At 37.9% G+C, this 23,572-nt stretch overlaps 1 protein-coding gene across 10 annotated transcripts in view; it reads left to right on the forward strand.

Annotated features, from left to right (window-relative positions):
• Nucleotides 1-23,572, forward strand: part of PPP2R2C (protein phosphatase 2 regulatory subunit Bgamma) — a 198,409-nt gene that overhangs the window by 88,240 nt on the left and 86,597 nt on the right. For 2 of the 10 annotated variants that reach the window (XM_063335834.1, XM_063335833.1), the window contains exon 2: nt 17,800-17,955. The exons of 5 other annotated variants lie outside the window; for them this stretch is intronic. In XM_063335834.1, coding sequence (XP_063191904.1) covers nt 17,943-17,955 — 13 coding nt within the window. In that variant the 5' untranslated portion in view covers nt 17,800-17,942. Of the gene's footprint in view, nt 1-7,119; nt 7,240-8,726; nt 8,878-17,799; nt 17,956-23,572 lie in introns of those variants that run through there. 3 more of the 10 variants (XM_063335832.1, XM_063335831.1, XM_063335830.1) reach the window with 3 other exon arrangements.

The following is a 23,572-nucleotide window of genomic DNA, read 5'->3' on the forward strand; positions in this document are numbered from 1 at the left end:
ACGTTAGTGCCTGATAGCACAGGAGCTCAAATATGTTCATTTGGATGCTGCAGCTGTGATATTTATTAAGAACTGAAAAGGGCATTTCAATTTGGTTCTGTTTGTATTAATGGCAAAACTTTCACCAATTGAGAACTGATCACAACATGTTACAGGGTCTTGTGAAAATGAGAAAGGACCCAATGATCTACTTTGACTAAAACTTTCATTGTATTTAAAGAAAGCAAGTTTTTGTCTGATTTGGTTTCTATGTGAAATTCCAATTCAAGGGTGATTATGAATCTCCAAAATCTTTCATTTCATATTAGATTATCTCCTTTATTTAGGGTTAAAATAAGGGAAACCTTCCTATCAGTTACTTTGTTCACCTGCTGTGCAAACTAATAATGCCATGCTAATCTAAAAAGGAGCGTCAGTCACAGTCACATTTGAATTCCAGCGTAACAGGAACTAGGCAATTAAAAGAGGGAAATTAGATGAACTAGTGCTATTTTGTACTTTTTGATTTTAAAATCTGCAGTCAGTCAAAGAATGGAAGATGTGTTTTTAAAGAGGTACAGGTTTATTTACAGGAATGTTCTATGAATTATAATTGTAAAATACTAATAATGAGATGTTACTAAAGATTTTTTTCTTTTAGCTTATACTTCTGTGAGAAACATGTAATAACATATAGGGTGAGGATTTGAGAGATTTGGCTTACAAAGAAGGGGGGTTGTGACTGAGTGCAGGTTAATACATGAGCCCTGGCATTTTCTCCCCTGTTCTTAGTGATGAAACATTGAGCAATTTCACAAGGAAGCTTAAATGTGCATTAGAGAAAAACTTAGCATATGCTAGGACAAAGAAGATAGATATTTTTCAGAAATTATGTATTTCTAGTCCATAGCAACAAAACAGCCAGGCTACAAGAAGTCCTTTAAAGGGACGAACATTGTAATTTGAAAAGAAAATAGGTACTCGTGGCTGTTCACCACCTGGGTATTAATGCTGCCAATTACTGTGTCCTGCCTTTCGAACATTATTATGTTAGAGCAAGAAAAGAGCCAATATTGTATTTTATATGACCTTTCTAATGCTATATATACACATATAGATTTGTGTTATTTGTCTCTCTGATTCACCAAATGTTTCTTATTTGTGGCTCAAGGCATTTATTTATTGGAAGACTTCAAGCTGTGGTAAGCAAGGTCATAGATTAAGAATTGATTTCCACAGTTGCTCTAGCATACAAACTGAATTTCTCTTGGTTAGTTATAAAAACTACAGCTAGGCATAAATTCAGCTTTTCAACATTTTCTTGAAAATTACTGTTAAAGCAAATGAGAAAATACTCTAAGTATGTTTTGCGTGTTTAATTTAGGCCTCCAGCTAAAACCTAAGGAAAGCAAATGCTGCAAGCTTCCAAGTTAAAACATGCTAGTACTGAAGGGTTGGGGTTTTTTTTTATTTCATTTGTTCTTTTTCTTGTTATTAGTCTCCCTTATTTTTTTAAATCAGATTTTCTGTACAGTTTTTGGCAAATCATGTTTTGATCAATATGTTGATTAGTTCCTTGGTTTTGCTATATGCTCCTAGAGTCATTGCTAATTACAATAAGAATGTGGGTTTCCAAATGGCATATAGTTTCTCTCCTTTGGAAATAGTCCTACTATAAATAGAAAAATCTGCTATTTTGTTAGCTTTGTCTCTAATGTGAGAAATAAGTCTTGTTAAACTGAAGGAGTATTTAGATTGTAAACGGAAAGTTCGCTAAAATCAAGGAGGTATGTTTTGGGGGTATTTTTAAGGTGCTCCTTGTGGGTTATGGGGTTTTGTTTTCTTTTTTTTTTTTTTTTTTTAAGGTGTGCTTTGTGTTGGTTATGATAGTAGAGCTACAATGTGCACAGCAATCAATTTGTGTAAATGTCAAAGATGTATAACCCTTTCATGAATCTTTGCTGCAATACACAGATTCCTAGTGACTATATAACAGATTTCAAGTTACAGAAATTGGCTTCTTGGACATATTTGCTTTAAAGAAAATATTTCTTATATAATACCCTGCCCCTGCTCTCTGTTTTTTGAATTAGTATGCCTAGAGCAGAAACCATAATATGTAGTGTATGTTTTCAGGTCATAATCAACATCATCAGGTGGCTTTACAAACACTAGCTTTGCCTCTACTGTTCCTGCACATGTCAGAGTTACTGTTTCTGACATTAGCAGAGGAAACACATTGCAAAATTATTTTTCTAGGATAACAGAGAACATTGTGTTTGCTTGTTGGGAATTCTTGGTTTGCAGTGCACAGTTCACCTTATAGCACTAGCCCACAAAGAAGAGACTAGTGTGTCAAAAGTTTTGTGGTACTCTGTTATACTAAAATAGAAACTGAATTGCCAATCCTGTTGCACACTAGTGCATGAAATAACTTTCTTCACAGTGGTCACAATATGTATGTAAAGGAAAGCAATTGGAAAGTGCTGTGTGTGGTGAGTGGTAAAACAGTTTGGTAGGTAAAACAGTTTGGTAGGTAAAACAGGTATGCAGTTATTTGAAAATACAAACTTTGTTAAGGAAAAAAAAATATGTGCAGAAATGAAGTACCTTGGACTTAGAAATCATTCTTCTTTCTACTTCAGATGGATGTTTTGGAGGGATGAAGTTGTGGAAATTATCTGTTGGATCTCCTTTCACAGCTGTTCCCAGCAAGCCATTTTGTTAGCACTTGATCTTATTTTGCAAAATCTTGAGTTGGAGCTTATTTTGAGGTATTAAAAATGGCAAATTTTGTCAGTTTAAAATGCCCATGTCCATAATGAACTTCCTTTTGACTTCCTCAAGATTTCCATATAGAGATATCTCAAAAAAAAAAATTCAGCTTTGTGATGAAATGAGGTGAATCTATTAAACTCAGATTTCTGTGAATAACAAAACAATCTCACTGGAAGCCTTGTTAGGAAGGAATTATGATTATCAAGTCTGGTAGTCAGAAAAGCTTCCTGTTAGGGTATTACAGCAGGACTAACTCAAGCATGGTTATGCCTGACTGAATACAAGATTTCCAGCCATTTCCAGAATGTAGATTTCTTTTTTAAAAGCACTTAAATATGTATGAAGAATCTTTGACTGATTCATTAACTTTGAATAAATTCCTATAACAAATGAGGGAAATGAAGAGAAAGCAAAAATAACTGGTTGAGCAGGACCCCTTGTGTGAGGTTGTCTGCCTGCAGAGGCACAGAGCTAGTACAGCTGACAGTTGTATCACTGGTAGTTCATTGTAGGTTCCACCTGACAGTAAACTTTGAGGAACAGAACCTTTCCAGAAGTAGATCTTGGGACCAGTCTCCTCTGTAGTGATGCAGTAGTACAGATTTTCAGATTTATTTTTTTTCCTCCTCACCCTGCCCCAAGACAGGCGAACTAGTTGGAAGAATTACCAATCAGTTTTATTCTGCTCCTGTGATGAGGTTGGTATAAGAACATTATAGTGCTAGAAATATGATGTTGTTCTACTTCTATGTCCTCCTTGACACCAGATGTGTGCCTAAAAGCTCCAAAGCCAGTTTCTGCAGTCACCTAATTGTTATGCCCAGTACGCTCTCACGTGGAACCATTCTCCAGTGATACTCAGTGCAAAACATTAAAAAATGGTCTTTCCAACAAACAGAAGAGAAAAGGCTGGTGAGCAGGAAGAGGAAAGCAGTCTTACCTTTTTGTGCCTTCTGCAGTGTGTTCCAAAGAGAGAAAAGAATGGAGGGAGGTGAAAGGAGATGAATGACTTTGTATATAAACTACCTGACAGGACCCTCTGAGATTTTCAGACAGGAGTCAGCAGTATACATCTGGGGAAGGTCTGTCTAGCTGCAGCCTAGAAGTTTCAGCTTATGTAGGAATCTGTTGTGAAAAATGCTGTTTGAAAAAGTGCATCCACAATGTGTTTCAGACTGCTGGGGTCTTTGAGTTAGCAGAGAAGCGGTGCTACTGTGGTGACTTTGGTCTTCTCTTTGCATTTTAATTCTGGCATGTTTGTTATCTCAGCACTTGATGCAAAATCTAGCAAACTCTATGATCTTTCTGACTTTAATTGGAGAATTAAACCTGTAAAGTTCCCTGGAAGTTTAGAGTGTGTAAATACAAATATTCTTACCAGTTTGTGGGATTGCATGGACAGTACATGGATAGCATATGAAGGTTCTGTGCACCCCTATACAGTGCTTGGGGTCAGGCACTGGTCTGAAGAAGGCAACTGATACCAGGAATTTATCTATCACTCTCTTTTCTGCACATCTCCTTGGGGATTGTAGTTTCGGCTGGGATGAAGTTGACTTTCTTACTAGCAGTGCTATATTTTGCATTTGGGATGAAAATAGTGTTGGTAAAATACTGATGTTTTGGTTGTTGCTAGGCTGTCAAGCTCCTCACATGGCCCTGCGAACAAGCAGGCTGGGTGGGCTCAAGAAGTTGGGAGGGATACACGGCTGGGACAGCTGACCCCAACTGACCAAAGGGTTATTCCATACCATGTGACATCGTGCTCAGTATATAAAGTTGGGGGAAGAAGAAGGAAGGGGGGGATGTTTGGAGTTATGGCATTCGTCTTCCCAAGTCACCATTACTCGTGTTGGAGCCCTGCCTTCCTAGAGATGGCTGAACAGCTGCCTGCCGATGAGAAGAAGCAATTGAATTCCTTGTTCTGCTTTGCTCATGTGTGTGGCTTTTGCTTTACTTATTAAACTGTATTTATTTCAACGCACGAGTTTTCTCACTTTTACTTTGTTGATTCTTTCCTCAATCCCAACCGAGGAGAGTGAGCGAGCGAGCGAGCGGCTGTGTGTCCTGTGTGTCGACTAGGGTTAAACCACGACAGCAATATAACTCCTTGCCATGTGTTAAAACAGCAGTAAGACTTGTGTTACCGCTCTGAGGTTGGGGGTGTGTGTGTGTGTGTGTGTGTGTGTGTTAAATCGTGCAAGTAGTATCTAGTTATGCATTCTTGACTTCATCTTCCTGCCACTCACTGCCTTGCTCTGACACGGGTGGTTCTGTGAACTCTACTCAAGCGGAAGTTGTGAACAGCCAGTCTTGCGGAGACTCTTCCCAAGCCTCCTTCCATGTGCTGTTCCCTCAACACCAGAAACAACTTCCCCAATAACTGACAAAGACTTCAGATTACAAAACTTAAGCAAACGTGTTCATTGCTTTTTTTTCTCATGATGGCATTTTCATCAAGGACCACATGCCAGCACCAAATGACGGTTTGGTCCCAGGTGGCTTGACTCTCTGGTGTGATGGTGGAAAATGGGACCTACTGTATGATGTTAGCAAAGGAGAGGATTGGAATGAGCAAGAAGCAAAGGCTGCCAAAAAATGAAACTATGGGACCAAAGGAGTCCTGGTACTGTAGGTTTCAAATGCTCTGTAATTTAAAAAGTATCAAACTCATTAGTGCATCCTATCTGTTTTAAAACAGCTTTAGTCATACCTCATTCTTCACTGCTTCTCTGCTGTGGAATTTTTCCTTTGTGATAAGGCTAACTTTAAACATTTCAGGTTGTTCTCTCCCTAGAAGAGGGGGTAAGCTCACAGCCAACAAAGCCAAGTGTGAAGCAGTTCTGCACTAAGCCATTCCACCTCTGTGGTTACACCATTGCTGTGATTACATTTGAGCAGCTCTAGATTTCAATACTGCTGCATTGTTTTGCTTTCAATTGTTAATTAAAAAGTTTTCATAGCCAGGGAACAGAACAATAGGGGGTTTTGTATCCACCACCAGCCCCTCCCCTCAAAAAAAAGGTTCAGCTGTGAGTGAAATGCTGTTAAAAGCAACATTTGTACAGATGCCAAGTGGGAAGAGACAGCAAGCATGTAATAAAGAACAATTAATTTGTTTCAGAAGGAACAGATGTAAAATAATAAATGATTTAAAAACAGGTTTTCTTCTGTTTCTCTTCTTTTAATCTCAGTCATCCATAAGAAAAATAATAGTAGTTTTCTAACTAGGCCTTTCTAAAAGGCAGCAAAGACTTTGGTTCCACTTAACGTCTCAGTAACCTTGCACTGAAATGCTAGTATTTCGGAATACTGATGTCTGATTTTAGTAGTCAGCTCTTATGCATTGAATGTCTCGATACTTGCTACTTTCTACACTTACAGGTTTTGATACAGGCACACAGACTTCATTTAGTTCATTACGATAAGGCAAAATGAGAGACTATGGATTTTTTCATAAGGACACACATTTTTGTTTACGGATGGATGAGCATATTAAGTTGTGTAACACCTGTGTCTAAGCAGACGTAGAAGTAGGTATTTATGCTGGGCACAGGTTGTTTTTCTCCAGATATGTAGGCATAAAGCCTGAATAAAAATGCAGTGTTTTGTTCTTAGACATTGCACAATGTCCTTTAGTCAGCAGTTACTTTGTACAAACACAGTTTCTGTATTATCATGCAGGAAGACTGTAGTGATCATCATAAAACCCAGGACTGGCAATGAGAATATCTGAGCAGAATAAGAAGACCTTTCCAAAAGGAAACTTGCAAGAAAAGGTCTTTTATTTGAAAGGGTGTGGTTGACTTTCTCAAATTATGGTTATTTGCTTATCTGACCCATTTACCCAGTAAAAAGAGTACTAAATCCTGTGACATCTACAGTAGAGCTTTTTTTGATCATGGGAATCCAGTGTTCATTGCTTGATGGCATTTGCTTTTATAAACAAGAACTGTGAATGTTAATGTTCTTGTGAGTATCCTAAATCAGCATTTGGAACAAACGTATTTCAGGTGCGAATATGCAGCCAGAGACTGATACTTTAACTGTTGTGTTCCAGTTATTTATTTGGTAAGTATTTTCAAATTAAAATAAAATGTATAGATTTTTTTTCCCAAACTAAAATTTTTGCAATGGATACTTCATCACTAAAAATCGGCGTTATCATGGGTCCTTTATCAGTCTTCAGTCTTTTGCAAATTGCAGTAGCATACCTTCTGAAAAACATGAATGCTGATTTAGAAGAACACCTTGAATCACTGATGTGAGTTTAAGAAGAGGCATCAGCAGTATAAGATGGCTATACTACAGTTTTCACTCCATGGAAAGTCTGCTCAGTGTTTTGCAGTGCCATGCATGCTCTGTTACATGGCATACACCTACACTGGCTCAACCAGCGGAAAATCGACAAATCATGCAGATGCTGAGAGAGATGTTTGAAGAAGTTGAAGAAGTAGAGGTCATCTGGTGTGAAGCTTCTAGGTATGCCCTTCTTTTTATCAACAAAATGACATAGTACTTGAACTATTGATTTTTCTTTTACTTGATGTCTGAATACAGATTTGTTTATAATATTTATTGCTTTCTTGTTGATAGAAACTTGAAGAAGGGAGTTGAACAAAACATATAGGGCAGTTCATGTTAATACAGAACTTTTTTGCCTTTTCCACCCTCTCAATAAAATGCACTGGCATGGGAAAAATTGAATGCAATCCCGATGACATGGAAAAGCAAAAGAGAAGGCCACAGACTTACAAATAAAACTTAATTGTTATTTGCTCATTTGAAACGGCAAAGAGACAGTCAATACGTTGCTGCATGATTAGCTCTAAGTTATTAATGGTACCTGAACTATGTTTTATGTATCACATCAGTCATGTGCTTGATCATCATTCTCTCATTGTGTTTTATGTTCTTGGCCTGTCCAAGTGGACTTGTGGCAGAGACAAGCCTCTGTGCTCTTTTCAGATGGCTTTTAGTTTCTGTTTTCCTTTGTTTTAAAAATAATGAGATTGCAAATCTTACATGGTGGGATGAGTGGTGGAGCTCATCCTTGCTTTACTGTCGGGACCATGAGTACCTGATACATGGCAGTTCTCCGCTTGCTGCGAAACTACTCTGGTAACTCCATGCTGTTCTGATTGCTTTTTGTCTTTTTTTGCCTCTCAAGGCACTGATGCGTGGATGTTTCCTGACTCATTAGTGCTTTTTAAAATTCCTTGAGAGTTCTTTCTCTTGTATTCAAAAAGAGAAGGAGGTGGTAAAAACTAGCTACACTGGAGCAGAGGAACAGAAGAACAACTAGCTATTCAGGCTCAATTCAGGAAAAAGAGATTTTGTTCTCTTATTGTCTTTCTCTTAAATAAGCCAGGAGGTGGGTTTGTTCTTTTGTCCACACCCATCTCTACACTTTTCTTCTTTACACTCATCTGCAAATCAAGGTCATTGCTAAACTGAGATGCTCTCTCTACCTAGACTTAAAGTGACTGTAAGAGTATTCTTAAGAAAGCGAACCCACGTGATCTGTGTGCTTTCAGTCTGTGTTGCTGTTTGCAACCTGAATGTGATTTGGTTTCACACTACCCACAGTGTGCCAGAGAAGAGCTGATCCTGTAGATGGGTAGTATATTTCTCCGTATTGCCCATGCCTAGTTGTGTCAGGCCATATGAATAAGCAGGGCTCTGTGCTGAGGCTTCCCCCCTCGGTATAGTCCTGCACTTTGGCTGATGCAATCCCTTTATATGAGGTGGAGGGTTTGTCCTGTGAATGGCAGTTGAATTTACATGTGAAAAGGAGCTCAGATACCCACTGAAAAGACTGTGTTGATATAAGGAGCTGAGATATTGGATGTGGAACTAACTAACACACAATTTTGAAAAGTTGGGGGCGAAAGGGAGAAATTAAATGACCTCTCTGTTGTATAGCAGAAGTGAATCAATGGCTTTGTTTTTATGTTTTTCTTTGAAAGATATTACCTGCTGGCTGCAGAGTGGGTGGATTCAGCTTCCTTCTGGAGCCTGAGCAAATCACTTGAGGAAGATCTTGCTTTCTGCTGCATCCTAAAGACAACATGGAAGGGGAGAGCCTCTATGAGGTTGATTCTGGAGATGGTCTTGGAGGTAAGGTTGCCTATGACTTATTTTTGCTTTCATCCCAGATGGCTGGTTACAGGAAGCCCTTATGACAGTGGATCTCAGAAGCCGCAAAAAGCGTATGTGATAAAGATGTCTTAAGTTCATTGATTGTATTATGTCACTTTACAAGCAGTGAATAAAAATTTTTGAAAACAACTGTGTCCTGGAGGAAGTGGCACATCTAGATACTGCACATTCTAAATGTTGTTACTTAGAGTCTGAGATGTCCCAAAGATGATGCAAACCCTAAATACTTAACAATAAAAGTAAAAGCATGTAGCTTTTTCTCTCCTTCTTTGTTTCTCCTTTTTCTGTCTCTCACCTGCTGAGTAACTGTATTGCACACACTGTTTTGTTTGTATTTTTGAACTGCACTGCAGAAAACATCATGAAATGGTACTGACTCTGTCTTCTGTACTAGCGACCCACGTGTAGATGGAAACTTTTCATTGACCTAAAATAAAGAGTCCTTGTTCTTGCTTAGCTACTATTCTACAGGTGTCCTTTGGCAACTTAGCTAACTTCATTCCTGTGGTTAATCATCTTCATAATGGGGTGAACGTCTTCTAAGAGAAGGTTGCATGCTTCCACATGGATGCTGTTCTTTGCGTATAATGCAGAGGACCTTTGACAGAGTTTTCGGGCAGATCCATCTGTTTTAAATTCCTTGTTTAACATAGCTTCCTCTGAGATTAACTAAACAAATACCTTTATTTAGTTTGCAGAATACCTTGAACTACCTAGGTCAACTCACTTTTGAACTCAGAATCTAAAGATTATAGGAAAGAATGAGGTTCTACATCAGAACACTGTAATAACAAAGACTTGGGGTGGGTGCTGCCCATCAATTTGATGGTTTAGATGTTTTCCTGTGACTGGATTGTAATCAGGCAGATTGGGTTTTGTCTGAGTATACTGTGCTTGTGCTAAGATGCTTTCTTTTGTGTTAAATAGTTTTGTAATAGTTTTCCTGGGCCCTATCTGTATCAGCAGTCCTATGTACTAGGAGGAACAGTTTCTACTCTTTTATCACTGAGTTTCCTTCTTATTAATGAGTTGCTTCCAGACGCTCGTCAGTTGGACTAACATGTAGCTATGTATCCTTAAACAATTTACTTTTTTTTTTTAAAGACAAACCTGGTGATTCAAATTACTTCTAAAATTCCTGATAATACTGTCTGTGAAATAATTATTTTGTCATAATAAATTTTATGACAAGAACACTGTAAGTATAAGCTCAAGTATTGTCTTTCTGCTAGGTGAATGAAGGGTAATAGAGTTGCAGCATTTCCGTTGACTTTCTGACCATTTGTGTTGCCCCCTCCCATAGTTTTTCAAACATCTGGAGCCATTGTTATAACCGTTAATGGTTAAGTTACTTTTTTATTTTGTAACCTGTCTCAGGTGCCAGGTTTGTGGCCTTACCGTTGTGTCCTTCGGTCGCTGATTCTCTGCTGCAGTACTGCATCTCTGTAATTTCTTTCATGCGACTTTGAGCATGGAAAAAATCTTTCAGAGCTGAGGTCAAAGTTGTGTATCCCGGCCCTCCTTGAGTCTTTGTTGTTATAATAAGTTACTGTCCTTGATCTACATTTTTCTAATTTATATAGGCAAGAGGGAGTGTGTGTGTGTTTAAGTACGCAGAATGGGTACTGGCTTGTCTGGCTTGCCCTGCTCTCTTTCTTTTTGAATTCTGACTTAAGATTGTAAGCTCTTCAGAGCAAATTTACTATTTTGGGGAAATAGAATAAATTTTCATTGCCATAAATTATGGGATAGGGCCATATTTACAGCAGCATTTCAGTGTCTCCAGTGTACTACGTGTATGGTGCTTTTTTGGACAAAGCGTGCTTGCGTGAGTAATGCTAACAGAGTACCATTTCAGGTTTTTCAGAAAACCGGTATGTTCTCTCTGTGTGAATTGCTGGATATCAGCTTAAGTAAAAGACAATTCCTTGCTTCTTCCCTTATTAAAAAACCAAAGGTATATAAAACCAAACTCAACAAAAATTCCCGTTCTCAAAGTATCAGGAATGGGCAAGAGCTAGCTATCTGTTGTGATCAGCACACGATCTGATGAGTAAGGGAAGTGTTGGAAACTCCAGTGTTTTAAAATCAAGGGCTGCTAAAACTTTGAATGTAGCTTTGCTATGTTTCTTGGATTCTCTTTGTCCTGCTTTTCCTACTTCTATTTGAGATACCAAAATGACGAGTATATGCTATTTATGGAGCCAAACTGGGGAATTTTGCACTGTTTTATAGAATGTGATTTAAATAAAAATGTGACTTTAAAATAAAGCAAATATCTTTTGGAAGCTAAAGGACATGCCTACCTTCTGAGATGGGTACGTATTCTTGGCATATAACAAAGTCTGTATACACCTTCTGTATTATAAATACAGACATACTTTGAGATATATACATGTCGAGCACAAATGTATGGTTACAGTTAGACTGATCTGGTGTCTGAATTATGATGTATCAGAGACCTGAAACAAACCAGAAATGTGCCCATTTTCAGCAGTGAGTAGTACATGTGAAGCAATTTACTAGTATGATGAAATCGCCTCCAAAAACCAAAGTGTGTTTTGTTAATTCAAGGTCTGTGGTCTCTGATGGAAGAGTTTCCTGGGATTATAAACTCCCTGTGAGACTGCATGAGCTTGAGGATCAAACGACCTTAAGAATTTTGTGGCCATTTTTTGTCAGATCAAAAAAAAAATTAACACAAATATTACCCCATAATTCATTACTTGTTAATAGAAAATCAGGCCACTCTTTTCAGATTCAGGAACCCAAAGTAAAGCTCTTCCCCTCATTTTAACTGCAAAAATTGTTTGGATTTTCACAGGTGTGGGTGGCTTATGGCACTCCTTAATGCCAGTGAAAGCTCAGGAATGATGTTTATAGAGATCAAGTAGATTAATTTGATACTGTGGAGTTACGTACTTAACACAGTCCTTTTTAGTTTAAAAATTAGCCCTAACATTAAAAGTAGTTAAGGTACCTGTGCTGTGGGGATTGTACCTGGTCCTCTTGACTTGATGTTACTTCATGGCAGATTTTGAATGCCTCTTAAATAATGCACAAAGAAGAACAGAGATTACTTTTCTCCTGGCCTTTAAAGCCAAACTCTGTGAAGGTCCTTTTGCAGTCAAACAGGGTCTCCAGAGTACAAGCCACCCCAAACATGGTGGAGAAGAGGCAGGACTGTAATTCTTCACAGTGCAGTGCACTGAAAACCTCTTATAGCTAACCTAGAACAGATGGGCACGTCTACTTCAAAGACTTCATAGCTTCAGTTGCCAAGGAGAGATTTCTGCTTTCCTCAAACAAAAGAACTCTGTGGTGGGATGACCTTGGCTGGCTGCAAGGTGCCCAGCAAGTTTCTCTGTCACTCCTCCTCCTCATCAGGGCAGGGGAAGAAAATGAGATAAAAGGATAAGAAGAGGGACATCACTCATCAATTACTGTCACAGGAAAAATAGACTCAACTTCAGAAAGATTAATTTATTGCTAATTAAAAATATAGTAGGCTAGTGACAAAAAACCCCAAAACTAAAAACACCTTCCCCTCACCACCTTTCTTCCCAGAGTCAACTTCACTCCATCCTTCTTGATTTTTCTGCCACCTCCTGCCACCCCTGAGCAATGCAGGGGGATGGGGAGTGAGGGTTACGGTCAGTCCATAACACTTCATCTCTGTTGCTTCTTCTCCTATGCCCTACTCCAGCATAGGTCCCACTGAGGGAATACAGTCCTTCATTAATTTTTCCAACATGGGTCCTTCTCACAGGCTGCAGTTCTTCAAGAACTGTTCCAGTATGGACCCCTTCCACAGGGAAGATACCATTAGGGACATACCACAGATTGCCCAGAGAAGTGGTGGAGGCCCCATCCCTGGAGGCATTCAGCGTCAGGCTTGATGAGGCTCTGAGCAATCTGATCTAGTTGAAGATGTCCCTGCTTCCTGCAGGGGGGTTGGACTAGATGACCTTTAAAGGTTCCTTCCAACCCAACACATTCTGTGATTCTATTCTATGATTCATTCCAGCGTGGGTTTCCCACAAGCCACAGTTCTTGCCAGAAAACCTGCTCCTATGTGGGCTCCTCTCCAGGGGTCACAGCTCCTGCTCCTGGAGGGGGTAGCTCCTGATCTCTTCTCACAGAGATCCCTGCAGACCCTCCACCACCAAAACCTTGCCACAGAAGCCCAACACAGACTCTTAACTGTTATTCCAGAGCAATATACAGCTTCAAGTGTATTCCTTATGGACCCAATGCAGTTCTTAGAGGGTATTGTCATTAAGTGATTGTCTTTATTATCAATATCTTGATTACTTTAATGTGTCCCTAAAAGGAGTCACTAACTTGGACAATGTAGAGTTAAGTATATTTAGGGATGTTTCTTCGGAAACTTTTAATCCTTTTAATTATGGAGTGATATGATTATTAATTAAAACTAAAAGTCAAGCTCCGTTATTGTTCTGCCTCCCTGACTTGATTTTTCAAAATGTAATCCTGTTTGTTTTGGCAAGGAGTCTGCAGTGTCTACATACATATATGCAGAATCAATACCATAGCATGCATTTTTCCTTATTCCCTGTACTGTACTGTAGTAAGAACCTGAAGATCTGCTGCTGCCGAAAAGGTATTATGGGGAAGAGATTGAGGAGGAATTAAGGAACTTTTGTGGTTCTGTTGTATTGTTGATGTTACACCAGATCTGCTTTTGGCCTAGTGTTTTCACTTGTAGCTCTTGTTCCAGTAAAAAATCCTTTCTGCACGTTAGAAAGGCTGCGAGCTAGTTGCTATGGTATTCAGCTTTTTTTTTATTTTATTTTAACCAATCGCCTTGCTTTTGTGATGGTTCAGACCAGAATAAGAAATCAGTCACACAGGCTAGAGCAGCTAGCTCAAAAGAGCAGCTATTGTTGGCTTGAAAATCTATAGAGGTTGGGAGAACAGCAGAATTTGACTTTCAAGAAAATATTTACCACAGTCTGTGTTTATGTTATATATTCTAATGTGTAACTAAATGCTAGTGATGGTGGTAATAGCAGTAGTCCTTTTTCAGGATGATAATAAAAATTTAATCACGGGACTAATTTCTCTATGTTGTTTTATCACCCCAAAGGCATCAGTAGTTTCCAGCTAAAGAATGATCAGGTATTTTTATTCTGTGGCTGGTTTTTTATTGGTTTTTTTTGTGTTGTGTTAGTAAATGGTAGTATGTTTCTGATGGGATATTATTTGTTAGTGGATGATTACCAGACCTTGCTACTTGTATTCTCAATTTTAGTGTTGCTGTTTGGCTAATCAGAAAATTCTGGAAGACTGCTAGATAATGTAGAAGGACTTTAAAGTCATAGTGGTGCTGATATGTAGCTGCAGTGATCGAAGGATATAAGAAAGACAAGGTATTTAGAGAGAGGTATATTCTGATACGTGAACTATTCAAAAAGGGAGGACAGACTTTTGCAAGTCTTCTGCAGGTTTTAAGAAGCTCTTGTCTGCTTGGAGGCAAGGTTGTTCTCCTACCCACCCGGTCTGCAACTGTATCAGCAGGACAAATATAAGATACAGCTTCTTTTGCAGAAAACAACTTCTTCCAGAAGTCATGGCTATACCACAAATAAAACTTTCAAAATTCAATTTAGAAATCACTAGAAATCACGCTTGTAAATGCAGTGCTACATACTAAAACACCATCAAAATCTAGACAGTGCAACTGATAACAATGTGTGAAAACACATATTTGGAAATAACTATGCAAAAAAAGTAAAGATTTAATCTAGGAATGTCTTTTGTCTGTGCACTCTGTACAATACAGTGGCACAATCCTTTTCCAGTGGATAGCAGGATCTACTGAAGAAGCCTTTGCATATTACTCCCAGAAGTGCGATGAGAACTTTCATTTTCTTTCCTAGAGCCTTATGTGGTACCCTTTCTTTTTCTGTATGAAGGTAAAAATGTCACACTGTGGACTAAAATGCTGGCAGTGAATAATGATATCTCTGCTCTCACTGAGCACAAATGAAACCACCTAGTAATCAAGGGTTGGTCTAAGAATAGTAACTGAATGACGAGGTTGAATCTTGGAGAGGCTTTAATAGCCCCATTTCAGTGTTTGAATTCCTTATTGTCACTGGACATCCAGGTAGACCTCAGTACATGCCACCAGAATAGTAAAGCAGCTGTGATGTTCAGGAAATACAGGTTTCTAAGCATGTGGTACATGACTTTGCAAGAGATCAAGAGGAAGATGTGCATCAGCTCATCAAATAGAATGAAAAATCCACCTTCCAAGATAGTACCAAAAAAAAGAAAAAAAAGGCAGAGCGAAGACAACTTGTCACAGCAAACTAAAAGGAAGAGTAAAAATCTTGTTTATAGTAAGTCTTAATTTATTGCACTGGGATTCCTGCATCCTAATAAGTGGAACGTGGAGAGCTCCCCATTGACTATTTAGCTAAACAGGCTGAAGTCTTTTTAGGTCAATTATTAATTTTTATTTATATCAAATCTATGCTTTAAACACATACTCATGGGAGAAACTCCCACGTTTTTCAGTAAAATGAAAACCCTAGAAAAATCTGGATGTATCAAGATATTTTTTTAGACTTTATGGTTTTGGAGAGCCAAATTTAATGTATGGGGTGTTTCACATTTGTTAGTTGCCACTGGATGTCTGAGAACATAAAAGACATACATCCATGTGATAGAGTTTTTAAGCATGTCCACTTTCTACAGATGTGATTTTAATGGCACAGTTCACTGATGTTTTATCTTGTGATGTTTTCAGATGAGCTTTTTATTATTAGATGAGCTTCTTATTATTTATTAGTGTTCTTTAACTTATTTTTAAGTTATTTACTAAGTTACAAGACATGTACAAATGATCAGCAGTCAGGGATATAGTGAGTTTATTAAGGGATGACGGTTTGATATGTAAAAGTGAAAAACCTCAATAAATGACTCTTAGTGAAACGACAGAAATACGACTTGCCAGAGTTCTCGTATAGTTGTCTGCTGCAAATAAATGCTTAGATGAGGTCTTTCAGTGGTGGCGTAGATGATCTAGAGATAAATTAATTTATTCTTTATTCAAGCACCACAGTCATTGATCATATAATTTAAAAAGCATTGAGCATCTAAAATTCTTAAACCAGAAAGTAGACAAGAATATTCAAGCTCTTGAAAGTATTTTCTGCAGCAGCCCTTGCATTTTAATACTTTTGCAAGAACATCTCTTTAAGATATTAATTTTAGTCATTTTCAGGGTCACATCTAAAGTACCTGTTTATTGCTATATGACTTCACTTGGAAATTGCCCTTGACTAATAACTGCCTATGTCTACTTGCCACCCAGCTTTTAAGGCAAGTCATAAGGGATGTGATTTAATTTAGTAGAGCTTTGCCTTTTTAAGGAAAGTACAATGTAGAGATGTGAAGTGTATTTAAATTTGATTATATAAAAAATACTCTGCACTGATCTGTTGTTCAAAGACACGGCTTGCTGCATGTCACCTATTTACCTTTCACATGTTGTATACGCATACTGATAGTTCTTCACTGCTTATACTGAATCTTTGCAAGTTCCTTGCTGGTCTAAGTATAGTAGCTCAACTGCTTTTGGAAATTTTGATAGAGAAATGATGGTCTACATACCCAGAGAACTTGCCCCATTTCCACTAAAAGAATACTCTGGGCTTGATTCAGATTCATAATTTATCAAAAATACTGCTTTTAATAGTGCAAATATAAGTAGAAAGAAAACTCATGAGTAGGATGCACGCAGACACACACCTGAGTAACTAATTGAATGGATTGCTGCTGTCTGGACTAGATTCGCATGATGACAAATGCCTTCATAAAAAGGACTGCTTTGATACAGCACTTCATCTTTCTGAATTCCAAAGCTCTGCAAATTTAAATATAAGCATGGGTAAATAAGCATTGAAATCATCCTGGCATGTATAATAGAATTTTTTTCCTATTCAATACTTGTATGTATTTGCTTTCCAATGTGTCTTCTAGTAAAGAAAGGCTTTTGAAGAAAAGTGAAAGATACAAATGAAAATGGAGAATATATTTCCACACGGATCCATGAGGTTTTTCTCTTTGATGCTATACAGACCTGGGAGGAAGAGTTGATAGTTTGGGCTGGTCTGCTTTGAATACCAATATTAATGTAAAATGGGTTCCTTAACTTCCTCACATTATGTTCTGATGACAGAAATACAGTTTATTTCTCTGAAATAAAACATTTTATTTTATGCTTGTGTGATAACTTTTTTTCCTTATCACTTTTTCATTTTTTGTTAGGAAGATGCTCCCTTTAAAAGGGAAAGAGCACCTGTTCTCTAGATCCTGTAGACTAATTTTCTGGGGTCCATTTTAAATTTTATCAACTGAAGCAGTCAATGCTTCTTAAAACCCTTCTTCAAGAAGCATTCTGTTGAACTGTTCTTGATAGCGGGTAAACTGATTAATCTGAGTGGAATCCCTTCAACAGCTTTACAATGGGTTTCACACTACGGAATTTTCAGGGAATTATTTCAGTAACTTAGATCAGGACTGAACTATCAGCACCTCCCTGGTAATTCTAAAAATAGTACCTACTTCTTTGGGTTTAGGAATATGAGAGAGGAAATTCTCTTGAGTCTCAGCTAATTACACTGATGGAAGTGAATATAAGAGAAAGAAAGATCGGGGCTGCAGCTTGTGGCTCTTGTAAGTCTGGGAATGTCCACTGAAGAAGTATTTTTCTGCTATTGAAAGTGATTGGGAGAACAAGGTGCTTGCTTGCTTACAGGGTCAATATTTTTGTTCCTGCTTGAAAAATTATCCTTAGATGAGGAAAGTTTTCACCATTTTTTTGTCTTGAATTTCTTTGTTTTTTAGGGAAAGCTATAAGGAAGCTTGTGCACAAGGCGACTCTGGTGGCATCTAGAATCCTCAGATTTCCTTGACTGAATCCATCTGGGTTTAGCCCTAAATATAGTAGACAAGCTGCACTGCTTGCACTGATAAATTATATCTTCCAAATGATAGACCAAGGTACAGTTATGTATACTAACCATTTTTGATCTCATTTGACTCTTGATTCTGTTACTTTTTGGGTAGTTGTGACAGTACAGTTTGTCCCTGTTGTTGTGGACTATCTTTTCATCAGTACTTTTAAAAAAAAATTAATTGAAAGAGACTTCTGGCCTGCCTCTGGCATTTGATGTTTCCAGCTTCTTATGAGTCTGCAGCTTGGTGGGAAACAGCCTCTCCTGAGATTTACAAACTTGCCTTCAGTGGCAGGTAGACAGTGGGACTGTTGGCAGCCAACTTTATTTGTGTTTACTACCCGTGGAAAAGAAAAAAGTGAAAAACTAAAACAAAACTCCACTTCCTTTTTTGACATATCTTTTATATTGACTTTGTATGCTCAGCAATCATAAAATGAAAACGGACTATGTTCTAACAAAGCCTAGATTTTGACTATAAAATAACAGCTGTATCATCAAAAGAAAAAACAGACCAATAAAGTACTATTCTAAATGATAGTTAATAATCAGGTTTCTTTATATCTGCTTTGGTATCTCAGCTAGCTGTTGGAATGAGCAGGCAATCTCAGTGCCAACTGGCCTGCTTTCTGAGGTCAGAACTTCTCTTTGCTTTTGTTTTAGATGGGAAAAATCTTCTGTCTCCTACCTGCGTCTCCTCTGAACTGTAAGGGAGATAACACAGAACGCTACCAGTTTCAAGGTTTTTGGAGTGGTGGTGTTGGTTCACATTTTAAAAGACTTTGGTATCCAATAGAATATATTGCTCTGCTTGGATTGTCCGTGACATCTAAAAATTAAGGCTGATTAAGCATATTTTTAAATTGTCTTATTTGAGCATGACATTGGTTGAATATTAATTCAATTTCACAGAAGCTATTAACATTTTGATTTTTTACATGGTTTAGATACTGAGTTGGAAGACTTCAGAGCTGTCTTTTCTTTTGGCCAGAGATGGGGGGGAATGCTTCCTGCGTGTGTCATCTTTGTTCCTTCATGGTGCATGTTGGGCTGCGGCTGTTTGCTGCTTCCATCTTCAAATGTTGAGCTTTACACTTATTTTGGTGTTGTGCCCAGATACAAAACCTTCCAGTGGCTTCTCCCTACTGCACAAACTACTTGGGAGAGCATCTGGGGTCTGGAATGGATGGTTGGAAGCTCAGATTGGCTGGCATATTTGTTCCCTTGTGAACGTCCAGGTCTTGCTAAGGAAGATCCTATCTATACCAACTATAGCCTAAATCATCAGCCGACCACAATAAAGAAGTCTGTAGGTCACACGCAATTTGTGAGTTGCGTATGGCTTTGAAGTTGCTCCATAAAATCTGTTTTCGGTTGTCTGGCAAAAGGATATTAGATTTAAGAAGGAATGCCACTCGTGTTCAGCCTTGCAGAGTTGGTCTACAGATGGTTCTCTTTTTGAATATAAGTCTTTTAAGATATATGTACTTGCTGAGAGGTTAATGAAAAGTTCCCATAATTCTCCTACGTAATTAGTACAATACAGCGAATAATTGAAGAATATGTCTGTCTTTTCAATTGACAGCAACAGGTCACACCTTTGGCACACAGATAATTGGTAATTTTCTGTGCGTATCATTAGTGGAACAGGAAGATGAGTACATCTTTGTTTGCTGGGTTGTGATAGTGTCTGTGATGACATTCAGCTGGCCTGTAGTGGTCTGTGTCAAACGCTTCTCTTCCTTGTCCACCGTCCGTGTTTTGTGATAAGTTTTTATATCTATCGTGTATCTATCTATTCAGCATTTAGCAGGTCAAAGCACTTGGGTGAGGTAAATTCATTTTCTTTGTTCTAGGAAATTCTGATGCTGTTTAATGATGGGTTTAGGTTATAAAGTATCATGCTCCTCTCTTTATTTACAATCCTTAGGAAAATTCTGACTGCCAACAAAATAATTTCTGAACAGGAAAGGCCTTTAGGGATGTTCTGTCTCCTGCAAGAGAAACAATGGACACCACACTGGAAATATTTGGGAGCTGTTAAAGGAAATTGAAGCCAACCTTAGGCTTTGGCGCAAGCCTCTGGACTTTGATGCCTGCTGTGGAAGTGCTGGATATGGAGAGGCTGTCCTCCAGCCCCTGATAAAGGAGAGTGGAGAGGATAGGTTAGGCTCTCCTTAACCACACATTGCAGCAAGACTAGGGCTTGTGTGGGATGACAGATTTCTGTTAGTATAGATAGTACTATAACAGTAGTAAGATGCTGAAGTTTTAAAATCCAGCTGATAAATGAAAGGGATTTAATAGTCACAAATTACATAATTTAGAAATACCGGAGACCCAGGGATGTTTTTAATTAAAAACATGTTTAATGAAGTCAAGTACACAAAAGTTAGGAAAAGTTGGAAATTTGCTTGTGTTTTTTGTCAGCTGCTTTTGTATTCAGATGATAATCACAAGCTAATTTTACTGTAGCTTAGTAGTCACTCAATGAATTAATTAAATGTATAGAAAGGTATCTTGAAAAATAGTCATGGCAAATGAGCTTCTTCTGTCATTGTTTTTGAGAGCTTGACCCAAAAGTTTTCCCTTTATTTGAAAGGTCTTCATATATAATTAAACTTTTTTAATAAAACTCAAGATGCTCCAGCTAGATACGAGCTTGACTTAGAGCATGATGATGTACAAATCATCTTATTAGCTCCAACTGTTCAGCACAAGGGGCTGAGGAGAATATCATTGGAAGCAAGTAGGAAAGGATGCAGGTTTGAAGTGTTTGGTGGAAGAAATCTCTAAGTTGGTTTTGGAGAGGGCTGGCTGTGCTAATGTAATAAGCACACACTAAGACAGAGAGACCTTACAACGTAAGGAGAGAAAAGTTAATTTGGATTTTCAGCTATTAAAAGGAATTCTCTGGAGATAAAGCAGTTATTAATAACAACTCATGGATTTAATACAAAAGGTAAATCTGATCCATTTAGAAAGAGCAGTCTGTATAGGCAACCAATGGGCCTAATGGATTTGCTGCATTAATGAAATGGTGCAGAGTGGGAAACATGGTGGGAGATAAGGCAGAAAAACAGGAATAAACAGATCTTTAAATCTCATTGAAATTCATGATAAGAGCATGAATTTGGCACAATGGAAGGTTTCCAAATGAGGCTTCAGTTCCTCACACCAATGGATAGGCGACAGGACTGTTGTTATTCTGCCCTGTTCTCTACGAGGAGTGAATATAATAGTGTGTTGCTTTTGTAGTGCTTCATTTTATCTCACTGCATTCCCATCTAAAAACACAACAAACGTGGTTAGCAGCTAAAGTGATGGTTCTTCAGCAGCAGCATACTGAGATGAACTTTTTTGTACGCTCAGCACTGTAACGTCATTGAAGGCTTGCTCGCTGCCCTGCTATTTAATGCTGCTCTAGCCGCTTCTGACAAGTTGATGTACTGGCACATCAGGATCCTGTATTGGTACATCATAGGGAGACAGGATGATCGGTAACCGTGTTCCCTCGCAGGGCAGTGGCTATAAATACACTTCAGGAGGAGATCAATTCTTAGCCTTCTCTTCTTGCTGTTTCCAAAGATATTTTCACTTTTTCGTATTATGGAGATGGTGCTAATGTGAGCAATTTCATACTGCATAATCAAAGATTCCAAAAACCTGATGTGCTGTCGTGTCTCTTTGATTATGCAGTATTATGTTTTTTGCCATTAAAATATTCAAGTTTAATAACTAAAGAGCTTACATTTCTGGCAACTTTACACACTTCTGCACTGTTCCATTGTTATAATAGTTAAAAGTTAAATACGTGGAATGTCCTTGGGAAAACAGATAATTCTGACCTTTGAAGAAAACACAGAAAAGCTTATATCAAATACTAGTATTACTTATTTCACTTTAGTATTTTCTTTGTTTGGGTTTTGTTTCTTCATCTATTTGTGTAATGAAGCCATTAGCGAGTTTACATTGTGGCAGCAATTATTGAAGATTAGTTTAAATATGAACTTAAAAAAAAGTCATCTGCCACTTAGCAGAAGGGAGAAGTCATGATGAAAGAGTTAATATAATGACTAGGCAGCACATTTGCTCTTCAAAATTTTAAATACCATGTGAGCAAAAATTAAACAGTGGTAATCACTTTCAATAGCTGATGTTGTACCCTTATCTTAATATATTTAGAAATCTAAACAGCTAAGCTGACTTTAGAAGTTGCATGGAGTCTCTGCGTGTTCTGTGCAGCATGTAGCTTGGACGTGTTCTAGCTCAGACTAAAATTTGAAAAAGTTAGCAGCTGATGCTGTTTTATTCAGTAGTTATTTTTAAGCCCTCTTACAACTACACTTTGCAACTTTTTGTTATCTGCTTTTTGCCAGTATAATTTCGATAGCTTGCTTTAATAATCTTAGTTGTTAATATATTGTTGCTCAATTGCTCTGCAATGGGGACACATTTCTTTTCTGAGTAGTACAATGATTTAGACTAAAGCACATGGTCAATAAACACGTAATACAGTAAATACAATGAAATGAACAAACAGCAAAAGTGAAAACAGAACCAAACAGTGAAAACGGAACAAAAAAAAAACCAACCCAGAAGCCCTCCCCCAAGCTAAATATGAGCAAATCTCAGATCGACTCATCTTCATTTCCTAAATAAAATCAACACACACACACAACGTAGTGTCCTTTCACAGTCTAAAAAAAGGTCTGATCTGGAAATGGATGTTCAGCTGTCACTGGGCAGTACTTCCTAATGCTGTCAGAATATTCTGCTAAAGGGGAAAAAAACCCAAACTCTAAAAGGCCCTAAGGGTTCTTGAAGGAGATCTGCATTCTTTGTGTTAAATTTAATTAGGGATTTAGAATATGTTTATCCAGGTTTTACCCATTAAACTTTATGACTCATAAATCTGAAAACAAGCATTCCATCCATAAGGTAACTACTTCTGATAATAGATTGCTAAATGGAAAGGCAGTTATGTTGAAGTCATTAGGATGTGTACGTATATGTTCTTCCCTGTTGCTTTCTAGCATTTTCACTGAACCTACAACATAAATGACTGTGTAAGCTCACAATATCTAGTAACATTTTATGTTTAACATGTGTTTTAAATAATTTTCATGCTGCTTCTGCTGTGGCAAAAGTAAAATTAGGATGTTGTCATGTTACTCAGTAAAAATTAGGGGCCCTAGGGGCACTGGATTACAAATTGGTGGAGTTAATTCACGTTGTTTCATATAGCAATTATTTACAATTTAAGCATAAAACCTGTTAAAAAAACCCTTGTCATTTAATTATAAAGTAATAGAAGGCCCGAGTTAAATAGTGAGTCATTGTTTGCTAAGATTTTGAGCCATAGGGATAGTCTATGTTGGCGGTTTTTGTTGTTTTGGGGTTGTTGGGTTTTTGTTTGGGTTTTTTTTTTGTTAGGTTTTTTTGGGGGATTTTTTGGTGTGGGTTTTTTTTTTTTTTTTTGTTCACAAGGATCCTTATTTTTCTATGAGTTATCCCAGTCCCATGACAGTAGTAGCTCCTGTGGAGTACCAGCTGGAGCTCCTTGCAGCATCCCCTACCGGTTTATTTATGATACAGCTTTGGCACCAGTATTTGCTGAAACCACACTGTTCTTAGGACACTCTCATTGAAGTCAAGCTGTT

This window comes from Chroicocephalus ridibundus, chromosome 5, assembly GCF_963924245.1.
Source record: "Chroicocephalus ridibundus chromosome 5, bChrRid1.1, whole genome shotgun sequence".
NCBI lineage: Eukaryota > Metazoa > Chordata > Aves > Charadriiformes > Laridae > Chroicocephalus > Chroicocephalus ridibundus.